The 12,319-nt window shown below is 40.4% G+C and overlaps 1 protein-coding gene and 1 long non-coding RNA gene across 2 annotated transcripts in view; both read right to left on the bottom strand.

The window, feature by feature from the left end:
- The window catches only part of LOC138976755 (uncharacterized), a 45,334-nt gene extending 33,794 nt beyond the window's left edge, over positions 1–11,540 (bottom strand). Inside the window, exon 1 of the mRNA XM_070349644.1 lies at positions 10,261–11,540. Coding sequence (XP_070205745.1) covers positions 10,261–10,508 — 248 coding nt within the window. The 5' untranslated portion in view covers positions 10,509–11,540. The remainder of the gene's footprint in view (positions 1–10,260) is intronic.
- The window catches only part of LOC138976765 (uncharacterized), a 103,708-nt gene that overhangs the window by 43,283 nt on the left and 48,106 nt on the right, over positions 1–12,319 (bottom strand). The window lies entirely within an intron of this gene.

Raw genomic sequence — 12,319 nt, 5'->3', positions numbered from 1 at the left:
ACAAATGTTTCAAGATCTTTAGGCCAACAAAAATAAAATGTCTGTTTCTAATAACATGGCTAAACAAAATAGGTAGGTAGGGATGGGGTTTTTTTTGTTGCCAGGATAGAATTCTTGAAAATAACTAAATGACACAAAGAGACAAGACTCGCTATAGATAGATTTATAAAAAACAAACAAATGTGACAAAGGATATAAAATGATTGTTTTACCTGGTCTGGAATCTACAGTAGTAATTGCATAAAAAAAAGTCTGATACAGTCGGAATCGTTTATAACGTAACCGGTTATAACGAATATTGGTCATAACGAACATTTTATTTTTTCCCTGCCAGCGCTGTTCTTAGTTATCACTAAAAACAAACTGGTTATAACGAAAACATTTCTTGTTCCCAGACCAGAAAAAGAACCGGTTAGAACGAAACTATGACGCAAATCCAACTTTTTCGTAACTTATGACTTATGACGTCAACTTTGGGAAGTAATTCATACAACAAGATGGCGACTAAATATTGATTATAACGAACATTTTATTTTTTCCCTGCCAGCGGTGTTCTTTGTTGTCACTATAACGAAACCGGGTATAACGAATATTGGTTATAACAAACATTTTATTTTTTCCCTGCCAGCGGTGTTCTTAGTTATCACTAAAAACAAACCGGTTATAACGAAAATGCAAAGCAGAAACAAAGGTATAACTTTTGCAACTTGAATTTGTTTGTTCTGTTATAGAGTCACGCTGCAGCTAATTTTCCTTATTCAAATGTATCGTTGCTGATCTGTGTTGACCATTTCATTTTGCGTTCATTTATGGGAAGATTATTATTTAACGACACTATTATTTTAATCCAACTGGATTGCTAGTGTCGCGATAGTTAAGCATTTGTAAACACTATCAAGTTGTAAAGGTTATTTTTGTGCTTCAGTTTTAGTTTGAAAAAAGAATCCATTTTTCCATAAATATGTAGTTCCAAAAGAAAAGGATAATTAAATTCATTACAATTGAATTTATTTGAATTGTTTTCACCAGTTTCTATTTGTAAATTGCTTGATAGTTTAAGTAAACATCTAAGTGTTGTTTTTTTTGTCTATTTTCTTTTCCGCCTGCAAAACAAAGCCATTATTTTGTACATCAATTTTTGTTGTTGTTTTTGTTGTTGTTTTTATTTCATTGTTACATTCTTGGGTACAAGGTTATGGCCTGATAAACAGATTTGTTGAAGAACAGAATTCGATGTGTGTGTGTGTGTGTGTGTGTGTGTGTGTGTGTGTGTGTGTGTGTGTGTGTGTTTATTGTTTCGGGCAAACTTTGGTATTTCTGTTGAAAACGATCTCTCTGCTTAATTATTCATTTATTTGACCGTTGTATAGACCACATAACAGTTGATAATTCTCCACTTGAATCTCCAGCTTTCCCTTGGCCTGTTGCATGCCCATACCCCCCCCCCCCCCCCTCTCTCTCTCTCTCTCTTTCGCCATCTCTCTCTGTCTCTCTCTCTCTCTGTCTCTCTCTCACACACTCTCTCCGTGTATCTCTCTCTCTCTCCCTCTCCGAGTCTCCCTCTCTCTCTCTCTCTCTCATGTACGATTATGTATGTACCTCATTGAATGTTTTAATGATATGACAAAAAGATTACTTATGCAACAGAAAACAATACTAGATGGGTTTTAGTTTCGTTAGGTTTTCGTAGACTAGATTTCGTTAGAGGGGAGCAGTTAGTTTTAGTGGAGGGATTTTGGTCAGGTTTTGTTAGAGTTTTTGTAGATTTGGTTTTTTTTGAAGAATTGTTTTTTGGTTTTGTTTTTTTTAGATTTCGTTTGTTTTAGATTAGAGTCTCATTGTGGTTTTTTGGATTAAAGTTGAGAGTGAGGATTTAGAGTAGAGTGTAGTTTGGGGGAAGGATTTAGTGTGTTTTTAAGGTGGCAGGTACAGTGGTGACTGACATATTTTTTGTTTATTTTTATTACAGAGGACACACATGAGCTAGACTCATGATTTTTACTGTGTATATGCACAATATATGTACCTAACAGAAAATGACAATATTCATGTAAAATATTACCTACATTTTGATTTTGCATAAATTATGCAAATTAGCACCTTGCCTCATATACCGGAAATAGTCAGACTTTTTTCCATACCCCTGTCTAAGCCAATCAATATTTTGACTATCTTTTTTTTCTCAGCAGATACAACATCATAACAGCTAGCTTTTGTCATATGATTTTTTTGATATCATGTTTAGCCTTTGATCAATAGATATTTGCTTTTGTATTAAATTTTCATTAAAAAAAATTCTATTTTTTTATTTTCATCAAAAGTATACATGATATTCAAAACATCCTATGACAAAAGCTAGCCCTAAGTATGTTGAAGCTTCAGGCAAAATATTATGCAGATAGGTTAATATTTGTAGTTTCTAGGCATGCAAAAGGACAAAAAAAGGTCAATTTTGACAAACGTTCGGAGAGGTGAATTCACAGGTTACACAATACATGCTCCTACCTGTTATCATTAGTAAGGCCAACAAAAAAAAATGCTTTGGTTACGGTTTCCCGACCGACCCTAACTTTTTGGGCCGACCCTAAACTTTTTTTTTGGTCCTAAAGCTAAAAATAAAATGAACCAAACACATACATACACACAAAAAAAACCACACACACACACAAAACCCCACCGAAAACGACAACACCACGGCACAGAGAAAACATCGATCGCCGGCGAGCAGACAACAACAAGCCCGACAAGGGACACCACTCCGCTTTTTACAACTCCCATATCCAAGGGAAGTCAGTCTCGTGCGTTCGTTCGTTGCGCGAACGTAAAAAGATGTCGTCTGCATTTGCAATCGTATTCGGAAAGTGCGTTCATATCGAACAAACACGACTGATAAGTCGGTACTCGAAGAGTGCAACTTTTTGATGGAAAGACTTCTGTTTAAGAAAACTTGTATAAAGTGAAAGTGTGCCTGCCGTTGCTCACGGCCGGTTTCGTGTGTGACTGTTGTTTTGGTTTCGTCCACGTGTTATTTGCGTGACGTACGTGTGCTCGACGAAGCATCGTCGAAGCATCGTAGTTTGTTGTGTTTTCTGGATGCACGAAGGTCACAAGACTTGATTAACGCTCACCTTGTATTTTTGACCAACTTGGCATAGTTTTAGTTAGCACGTGTTTGAGCGGCTATGACTTGCTCTTTTCCGCAGTTATGAACAGGCGACCCTGTTTTGGTTTGTCATGATCCGTGCAGTCCATGTTATTAGGTATCAGGCGTAGTTTGGGGTGTATTTATTTCGGTATGTTGTCGATATCTTTTTGCCATAACGTTTTCGAACTTGTTATAGCAGCGTTGTTTTGGGTGTGTCCAAATGTTAGTTTTGAGTAGTTTTCGGTTTTTAGCCTCATTAGCATATCAAGTCGATGTCGAGGATAAACTGTTCTTTTTCGTTAGTACGTCTCTGTGTCTGGAGAGAGAGGAGTTCGCTTTTTGTTTAGTAGCGAACCCGCTGTGTTTTTATACTCGTGTTTTCCACGGATTTGTGTGTTCATGAGGAACAGTCCCTGCCTGATGGCGCAAAGGTAAAATATTGTTTTTGTTAGTTAAGACTTGTTGTGTTCTAATGTTTGTCTGTTTTGTTTGTCTCAGTTTTCGATAGTTTAGTGAGTAGTAGTTTTGGCAGGTGTTGTTATTTTTCTCTTTTGAAGCTCAACAGTTTTAGGAAGGTATCGTTTATGTCTTTTCGATAATTGTAGTCATGTGGACGTGTTCTAAACGGGGTTGTTATTGTCGGGGTTGTATGTTTCTTTACTTAACAATTTTGGAGACTGGCGTTTAGGATTAAGGGTTGTCGGCCATTTTTGTATGTTATTAAATGTTCAAGTCGTAGATTATTTCATTGTTTTCAGGTGAACGTTAGTTGAATTGTGGTTTATGTATTCTATTGCAGGGTTTAATTTATTGTAAGGATTGACATTATATTTTGTGACTTATATGTGTATTTTTTGTGTGTATTTGCAGTTTTTTACCACGACTATAGAAATGAATTTAACATAGAAACGGTGGCTGGGTAATTAATCAAATAAACAACCATAAATTTTCTTGTTCTTTCGTTTTTTCGTGAGTTATTCCTTTGTACCTCCTGCAAGCGAGTCTGTGACGTAGGGTCTGCCTTCCAAAAAATGCATGTGCACTCACAGTAAAAAAACTTAGTCTCCATAGACTCCCTTTCCTAGACAGTAAAAAACTTAGTCTCCATAGACTCCCTTTCCTAGACAGTAAAAAAGTTAGTCTCCATAGACTCCCTTTTTAGATAAGGAATAGGTATTACGTATAAGCTTTATAATCCCTTAACCACAGCGGGTTTCTACTCAACATTAAGTTGATCAGACCAGAGCGTACTCATGTAAAGTAACCAGACCCCTAACCCGGTCTGCTTAAGTTTGGAATGTTCTAGCCTAAGTGAGGCTGACTGATGGCTCTCGTATGCAAAGTCCTTTAAACCTTGCGTTTTATTGAAGAACATTATTGTCGTTTTACCATAACGTGTCTCATGTTGTTTAAAGTATGGCTGAAAAGGAGCATAGTGAAGATTTTGATCTTTTAAGTTTTGATGAGGCACCATCACCCGTTGTACTAGGTGCTCAGCATAGCGTTTTAGACCGGGAAGAACTATCTTCTGTTGAAGAAATCGCGGATAAAGATAACACTGAAACTCGGTCCAAACGAGAAAGAACTTTGACTGAAAAGGGACTGAGTCATGCTATCAGCATTAACCAAGCAAATTTTACTAGCTTGAGAACTCATCTTGACAAATTGTTGTCAACAGTCTCTACTGAACTGTGCAAAGAGGAAAAAGATATAGAGGTGCTACAATCTCTGAAGGAAAGAATTTCAGCTAGACTGGAAGAGCTGTCGGTTTGTGCAAATAAGTTAAAGACACTTACCCAAGATGACACGTTCATAGAGTGTTTTACTGACCTGCGTAATGCTTCACACGAACTGATCTCAAAAATTGTAACAGTCGTTACCCCAGCAGGATCGACAGTGCGTCATGGACAGGTGTCAAGACGTACTAAATCAAGAGCAAGTAGTCGCTCATCTGGTTTGTCTATAGCCTCGGACAAGGTATATGCTAGGGTTGCAATATCTGCTCTCCAAATAGAGGCAAAGGGGCAGTCCCTAGTAAAACAGCTCCAAAATGAAATGGAGCAACGGGAGGAAGAAGAGGCAGAAGCTAAAGCAAATCAAGCAATGAAAGAGGCGGAAGCTAAAGTAAAAGAGGCTCAGATGAAGGCTAGAACCGAAGCACAGCTAGCAAAAGACGCCAAAGCAAAGAGAGACCTTTTACAAAAGATAGAGGCAGTAAAATTGCAAACTGAACTTGAACAAAAATTGGCGGAATTAGAGATTCTGGAAGAAGCAGACAATCCTTACCCTCTCCCTAAATTAACCCCTGTTGACTTGATAGGATATCAAACAGGGTTGGTTAAACAGGAAATAGGTTTAGGGTATGATAGGGTCCCAGCCACCATTCCCATCAGCCAGCCTACGAGGATGCAGTCCCAGGTCGCAGCCACTACTGGAGACTACCACGTCACGCAGAGAGGCTACATCAAGCTGGACCAGCATGCTGTCCCATCCTCTTCAAGCATCGTGACGACAAGGACACCCGTCACGACGTCCTCCATGACAACCGTCACAACCACGCTTTCTTCGTCGACGTACGGCAGCTTCACCTACACCGACACTCATACGCTACAGGGGCTACCGCAACTTCCCCTCGTCATGACTGCTCAAGTCGCTGCGGGAGCTACGACTCATCATACCTATACGACGAGTGCTCCTCTCCTTGGCGTCTCCCTCACGGGCTCCCACGCAGCTCGTGCTTCGACGTCTGCTTACCCTTCCCATAATGTGACGTCTGCTTACCCCCCCTCACGTCCCGTCTCCGATCCTCATCATGCTTGGGATGCAGGTGCCCCACGCGAGACTGGAAGGTTCGACATCTACGGCCTTAGCACTCCACCCCGTCACATCGAGTTCGCACCCTCAGCCTCTACACCTCGTACTGAGGTTCTTGATCCTTGTCTACGTCATCAGTTCAGCTCCTTCTTGCCCAGCATCCCTGAGCATCAACAGCGTATGGATCACGCACATCTGCCCATCGGGTTTCCGAGCGCTGCTTCAACTGGACAAGAGGGCGCTGAGAGAACAGCCAGAAACCCCCAAGTCAGGTTCGAGGATCAAGCATCTATGCCCAATTGCGGATCGTTCAACTCACCTACGTCTCAGTTCGACTCCTACTTGGAGTCGGTAACAAAAACACTCGCTGAGGCGTTGACGTTGAACCGACTGCCGCTCCAGGAGCCTTGTGTCTTTTCTGGAGACCCACTGTTGTATCCGACCTGGAAGGCCTCGTTCTCCTTTCTCATCGAACGACAGAACATAGGGTCGAACGAGAAATTGCTCTACTTGCAGCGCTACGTAGGCGGCGTCGCGAAGGAAGCAATCAACGGTTTCTTTCTCATGAGTCAGACAGGAGCATACGAACAGGCACTATCTGTTCTCCAACAACGATTTGGGAACTCTTACGTCATCAGCACGGCTTTCCGAACCAAGTTGGACAACTGGCCCGTCGTGAAGACCAAGGACCCAGTTGCTTTGCGATGTCTCGCTGACTTTCTGCAGCAGTGTGCAGTCGCCGCCAAAGAGGTTGGTGGCCTAGAGATCCTCAACGACGCACACTACCTCAAGAACATCGTCGAGAAACTACCGGACTGGTTGGTACGTCGTTGGGCCAGAAACGTTGTCAGCACCAAGCTCAACAAGCAGCGTTACCCTACGTTCGACGAACTCGTGACCTTCGTCACCTACGAAGCAGAAATCGCCACAGACCCTGTTTTCGGGATCATGCCCTCTACGTCTGTCAGCGCCAAGTTGCCCGTCAAAAGTAAGGTCGTTATGGCCACGTCTGGGGAGTCAGCGGAAACGAAATGTGAGTTCTGTGGATACTCTGGTCATGACATTTTGGCATGTCGAGGTTTCATGAAAGGGACAGCCAAGGAACGTCAGGAGTTTGTCTTCAAAAGAGGTCTCTGTTTTGGCTGTCTTTTGAGCTCCGACCATCGTTCTCGTCAATGCAAACAGAGGGCTACGTGTGAAACATGTTCCAAGCACCATCCGACCTGCATGCATGACAGAGATTTTGTACCATTCAAGGACACAGACAGTAACTGATAGCTTAGTGCGCAGCGTGCGTATTAAGACGGGTACTTCATCGTTGGACAAGCATGGACGCCCTACTTCATCAGCTGTGTGTTTAGAACGACCCGTACACAAGCTGACAGTCCTCGTTTAATACGGTGGTGTAAAGGTATTGACGTACAGGAACACAAGTGAATATAAGGAACGCAAGTGAATGCGTAACACGTGTTGAACAAAATATGATCAACAACATTGATAAGTTAAGGAGTGTTTTGTTTTTTGTTTTTTTGTTTTTTTTCGATACTTGCGGAACTTTAAGGATTATTATGATATGAATGACCAACGCAGGAATGAAATTTTGTGCTTATGTTGCATGTCTGGTGGAGAATCTTGCTTTTGCTGTTTGGTATAGAAAGTTTGTTTTTGTAAAACATAACCATGGTACGGAAGTTTGTTTTTTGTGTATGATGGTGCTTATTTGAAGGGTTAACTTGCAGAAAATTGGAGCCTTGTGTTCACTCCCTTTTGATAAGGTGATTTTGTTTGTATCCTGATAAAGATGTCGTTCAGCACGTCTTTTTGAGAGCATGTTATTTTTTTGTTTTTTGAATTATTCATGTTTGATACGACAGATGTTGTGATATCGTTGGTCGTGTTTTTTGAGTTTTAAGTCCTCTGACAGTCCCAGTTTGATTCTGTTTTTGGGGCAATTGTAAGTAAAGTTTTTGAAAGGTTCAAATCTATGTTCCAAGTGTGTTCATAGTCGTGTTTTGAACAACTGTAAAGTTTTGTAAGGTTCATATCTATGTTCCAAGTGTGTTCATAGTCGTGTTTGAACAACTGTAAAGTTTTGTAAGGTTCATATCTATGTTCCAAGTGTGTTCATAGTCGTGTTTGAACAACTGTAAAGTTTAAAGTTCGAATAGATCTATGTTCCAAGTGCGTTCATAGAACTTTACGTTTTTTGAAGGCGAGTTAGAAGGTGTAGTGTGGTGGTCCCAAGGAGCGGGATCACTACTAACGGCGAGTTAGAAGGTGTAGTGTGGTGGTCCCAAGGAGCGGGATCACTACTAACGGCTAGCTAGAGTGTGTAGTGTGGTGGTCCCAAGGAGCGGGATCACTGCTAAAGGCTAGATAGACTGTGTAGCGTGGTGACCCCAAGGAGCGGGATCACTGCTAAAAACTTGTTAAATAAGTTTGAAGTTTTCGAATCTATGTTCCAAGCGCGTTCATAGCTATGTTTTGAACAACTGTAAGTAATTTTGGAAGGTCAAAATCTACGTTCCAAGTGTGTTCGTGGTCTTGTTTTTTGAGTAACTGTAAATAAGTTTTGGACAGGTTTCAAGTTTATGCTTTGTGCGATTTTATAGTCTCGTTTTTGAGCAACTGTAAGTGGGTACGAGTAGAATTCTTTTGTGAGTTAAGTTTTCACCCTAAAACGGTTTTGATGTTTTTGGTTGTTGCAGGGACCTATATTAGGTCTATGGTTGTTGTGTTGAAAGCGCATTAGCGCGCTTTGTGGTGGGAGTGTGCCTGCCGTTGCTCACGGCCGGTTTCGTGTGTGACTGTTGTTTTGGTTTCGTCCACGTGTTATTTGCGTGACGTACGTGTGCTCGACGAAGCATCGTAGTTTATGTTTTCTGGATGCACGAAGGTCACAAGACTTGATTAACGCTCACCTTGTATTTTTGACCAACTTGGCATAGTTCTAGTTAGCACGTGTTTGAGCGGCTATGACTTGCTCTTTTCCGCAGTTATGAACAGGCGACCCTGTTTTGGTTTGTCATGATCCGTGCAGTCCATGTTATTAGGTATCAGGCGTAGTTTGGGGTGTTATTTCGGTATGTTGTCGATATCTTTTTGCCATAACGTTTTCGAACTTGTTATAGCAGCGTTGTTTTGGGTGTGTCCAAATGTTAGTTTTGAGTAGTTTTCGGTTTTTAGCCTCATTAGCATATCAAGTCGATGTCGAGGATAAACTGTTCTTTTTCGTTAGTACGTCTCTGTGTCTGGAGAGAGAGGAGTTCGCTTTTTGTTTAGTAGCGAACCCGCTGTGTTTTTATACTCGTGTTTTCCACGGATTTGTGTGTTCATGAGGAACAGTCCCTGCCTGATGGCGCAAAGGTAAAAATATTGTTTTTGTTAGTTAAGACTTGTTGTTTTCTAATGTTTGTCTGTTTTGTTTGTCTCAGTTTTCGATAGTTTAGTGAGTAGTAGTTTTGGCAGGTGTTGTTATTTTTCTCTTTTTGAAGCTCAACAGTTTTAGGAAGGTATCGTTTATGTCTTTTTGATAATTGTAGTCATGTGTACGTGTTCTAAACGGGGTTGTTATTGTCGCAGTTGTATGTTTCTTTACTTAACAATTTTGGAGACTGGCGTTTAGGATTAAGGGTTGTCGGCCATTTTTGTATGTTATTAAATGTTTGTAGATTATTTCATTGTTTTCAGGTACGTGAATGTTAGTTGAATTGTGGTTTATGTATTCTATTGCAGGGTTTAATTTATTGTAAGGATTGATATTATATTCTGTGACTTATATGTGTATTTTTTGTGTGTATTTGCAGTTTTTTACCGAATATCGAAACGAATTTAAGTTCATAGAAATGGTGGCTGGATAATTAACGAAATAAACAACCATAAATCTTCTTGTTCTTTCTTTCTTTCGTGAGTTATTCCTTTGTACCTCCTGCAAGCGAGTCTGTGACGTAGGGTCTGCCTTCCTTAAAATGCATGTGCACTCACAGAAAGGAATCATCAGCTACTGTATTTTGACTAGTTTTCAATCACTAGTGGCACTATACAGTTTAAAGGGTATGTCCAGTTTTCTTTTCTTAACATGAAAAAGTAATTAATATCTGTGGTTCCAAATACACCAATATGAAAATACCTCGAATATCCTGCATACACAAATATTTTTATCATTTCAAGCGGGACCAACCAAAAAAAAAAAAAAAAAAGTTTAATCGACCTACCTACCCTATTTATTTTGGCCATGAAACCGTAACCAAAGCATTTTTTTTTTTGGCCTAAGCCCCTCCCAGGTATGGAAACCCTTCTACCTCCTCCTGGGCATCAAGTTCTTGGCACTTGCTGTTCCTCTTTGCTTTTCGGGCTTCATGGGTGGCGAGCAGTGACTGTCTTTGCGCGTTTTTAATGCGTCGAGAGATGGGCGTGGCACTTGTGTTTTGACTTTGAACTTGATCACACACTGAGATTGCACTTGTTGAACTTGAAGAAGAAGGTATGGAATCGCCAAAAGAAACAGAGTGAATTGGTGCATGTTGACGTCTAATTTTCGCCTGTACATACCGATTAAGTGGAGGTTTTCTCTGTTTTCTCTTCTGACCACGACGTTTTACGTCTGTACTCATGATAGCACTTATAAAACAGTAAAATCCAAGTGAAAATTGCTAACAAAAACTTCGCACGACAACGGCAGCCATTTGCAAAGGCGTAGTAACTCTTGCATCACTAGAGGAAGAGGGAGTAGCAGGGACTATCTCCCTTGAATTGACCATTATGTCCACCGTTTCCAGCTGACAATAATAATAACAAAATAATGGGTCCGCCTTTTTGGATTTTGGGCGGATTTTCGGTCACACCACCTTCACAAAAAAAAATCCTATGTGAAAACTGTTCATTTTTTAGCAAAAACCTTTGAAAGTAAGGTGTAAAAATGATTTCTCTTTGTAAAAAAAAAATACAACAAGCAATAAGTCAAAAAAGTGATTTTTTCATTGTTGCCACTATACTTGCCACCTTAAAGGGTAGCTTTAGAGGGAGAATTTAGAATGTAGTTTTAGAGTGAAGAGTTGAGAGCGTTGTTTTTTTGGAGTTGTTTAGTCCTATAGTAATACATTGAAAGTTTTGTATTTGAAAGTAAACCCCCGTTATCCCACACATTCCCCATTTCATCGTATGGAATAAAAGAACCTGGTAATATAACTTGTGTCGTTTGCTTGAGTGTTTGAGCTCGGTAAGAAAGAGTAAAGTAAATTGGCACTCGGTTACACTAACGACACGAACAAACTTGGCTACAGGAAGGCTAAAGTTTTAACAAAACTGAATGATGAGACTGAATAAGCTGAACTTGTATCCTACGATCGATAAGGCCTAAACAAAAAAATAGGTGTGGTTACGGTAACCCGACCGTTTCGTTAGCATCTGGACCATCCGATATCGTTTCGCTAGCATCCAAGCTCTCACAGTTGCTTCGCGTACGATATCGTTTCGCTAGTATCTAAGCCCTCGAATTTGCTTTATATATCCGATATCGTACCGTTATAGCCACTCCGTATAAAATTAGCCCTCCAGTTCCAAGCAGAGACAGTGACCCACTTCCACGAAACCAGTCTAAACAGTGTTAAAGTTCCCTAATTACTGCTAATGACGCTTTTGTTTGAGAAAAATGACCCATTTTCACTGCACTCAAACATCCCGTATTGAATGTGTCATCTTAACATAAACCACATGGTCGTTCCAAATAAGGAAAATGACGTGTACACAAACGCTCAAATGCAACCAATCAGAGTACATGATACTGAGGTTCCTTGGTAACGAAATGTCACACACGCTCTGATTGGCCAAATGACACCAAAGGGAGAGAACACCGTACACTTCCCCCTGCGTCTTGTTCCGAAAGTCAAGCAATGGGAATTTACCAGCTTCAGATCAAACAGAATTGAGTGCATTAATTGGAGACTTAGTCTAACTGTGTTATAGAGTGAGAATAAGTTTTGCGCAAGGTGTTTGTGTGATTTCTGGAGCAATTTAATTTGCCCCGTAAATACCCACGCGCTGCACGGTTCATCGGAACAGGCACTCGATACAAGACACTTGTTTTATGGAGTATGTGTGACAATCGCTGTGGCTGTTGACTCCAGTGCATTTCATCTTTTCTGTTTTGTTGTTGCTTGTTTTGCGTTCCCACCCCCCCCCCCCCCTTGTTTTGTGTTCTAAAGCATATGATACTTAATGTTGTGACTAATTGAGTAATTCAGTAATTGTGCTTATGACATATGTTTTTGCCTGTCTGTTTGTGTGTACATGGTTCAGCTTGTTTATTGGTGCCAATTTCTTTCAATTTTTTTAAAATTTAAGGTGTCCCAGTTAAGAATG

The sequence above is a fragment of the Littorina saxatilis genome, linkage group LG9, assembly GCF_037325665.1.
Source record: "Littorina saxatilis isolate snail1 linkage group LG9, US_GU_Lsax_2.0, whole genome shotgun sequence".
In the NCBI taxonomy this organism is placed as follows: domain Eukaryota; kingdom Metazoa; phylum Mollusca; class Gastropoda; order Littorinimorpha; family Littorinidae; genus Littorina; species Littorina saxatilis.
This window is presented reverse-complemented; position numbering and strand designations above follow the sequence as displayed.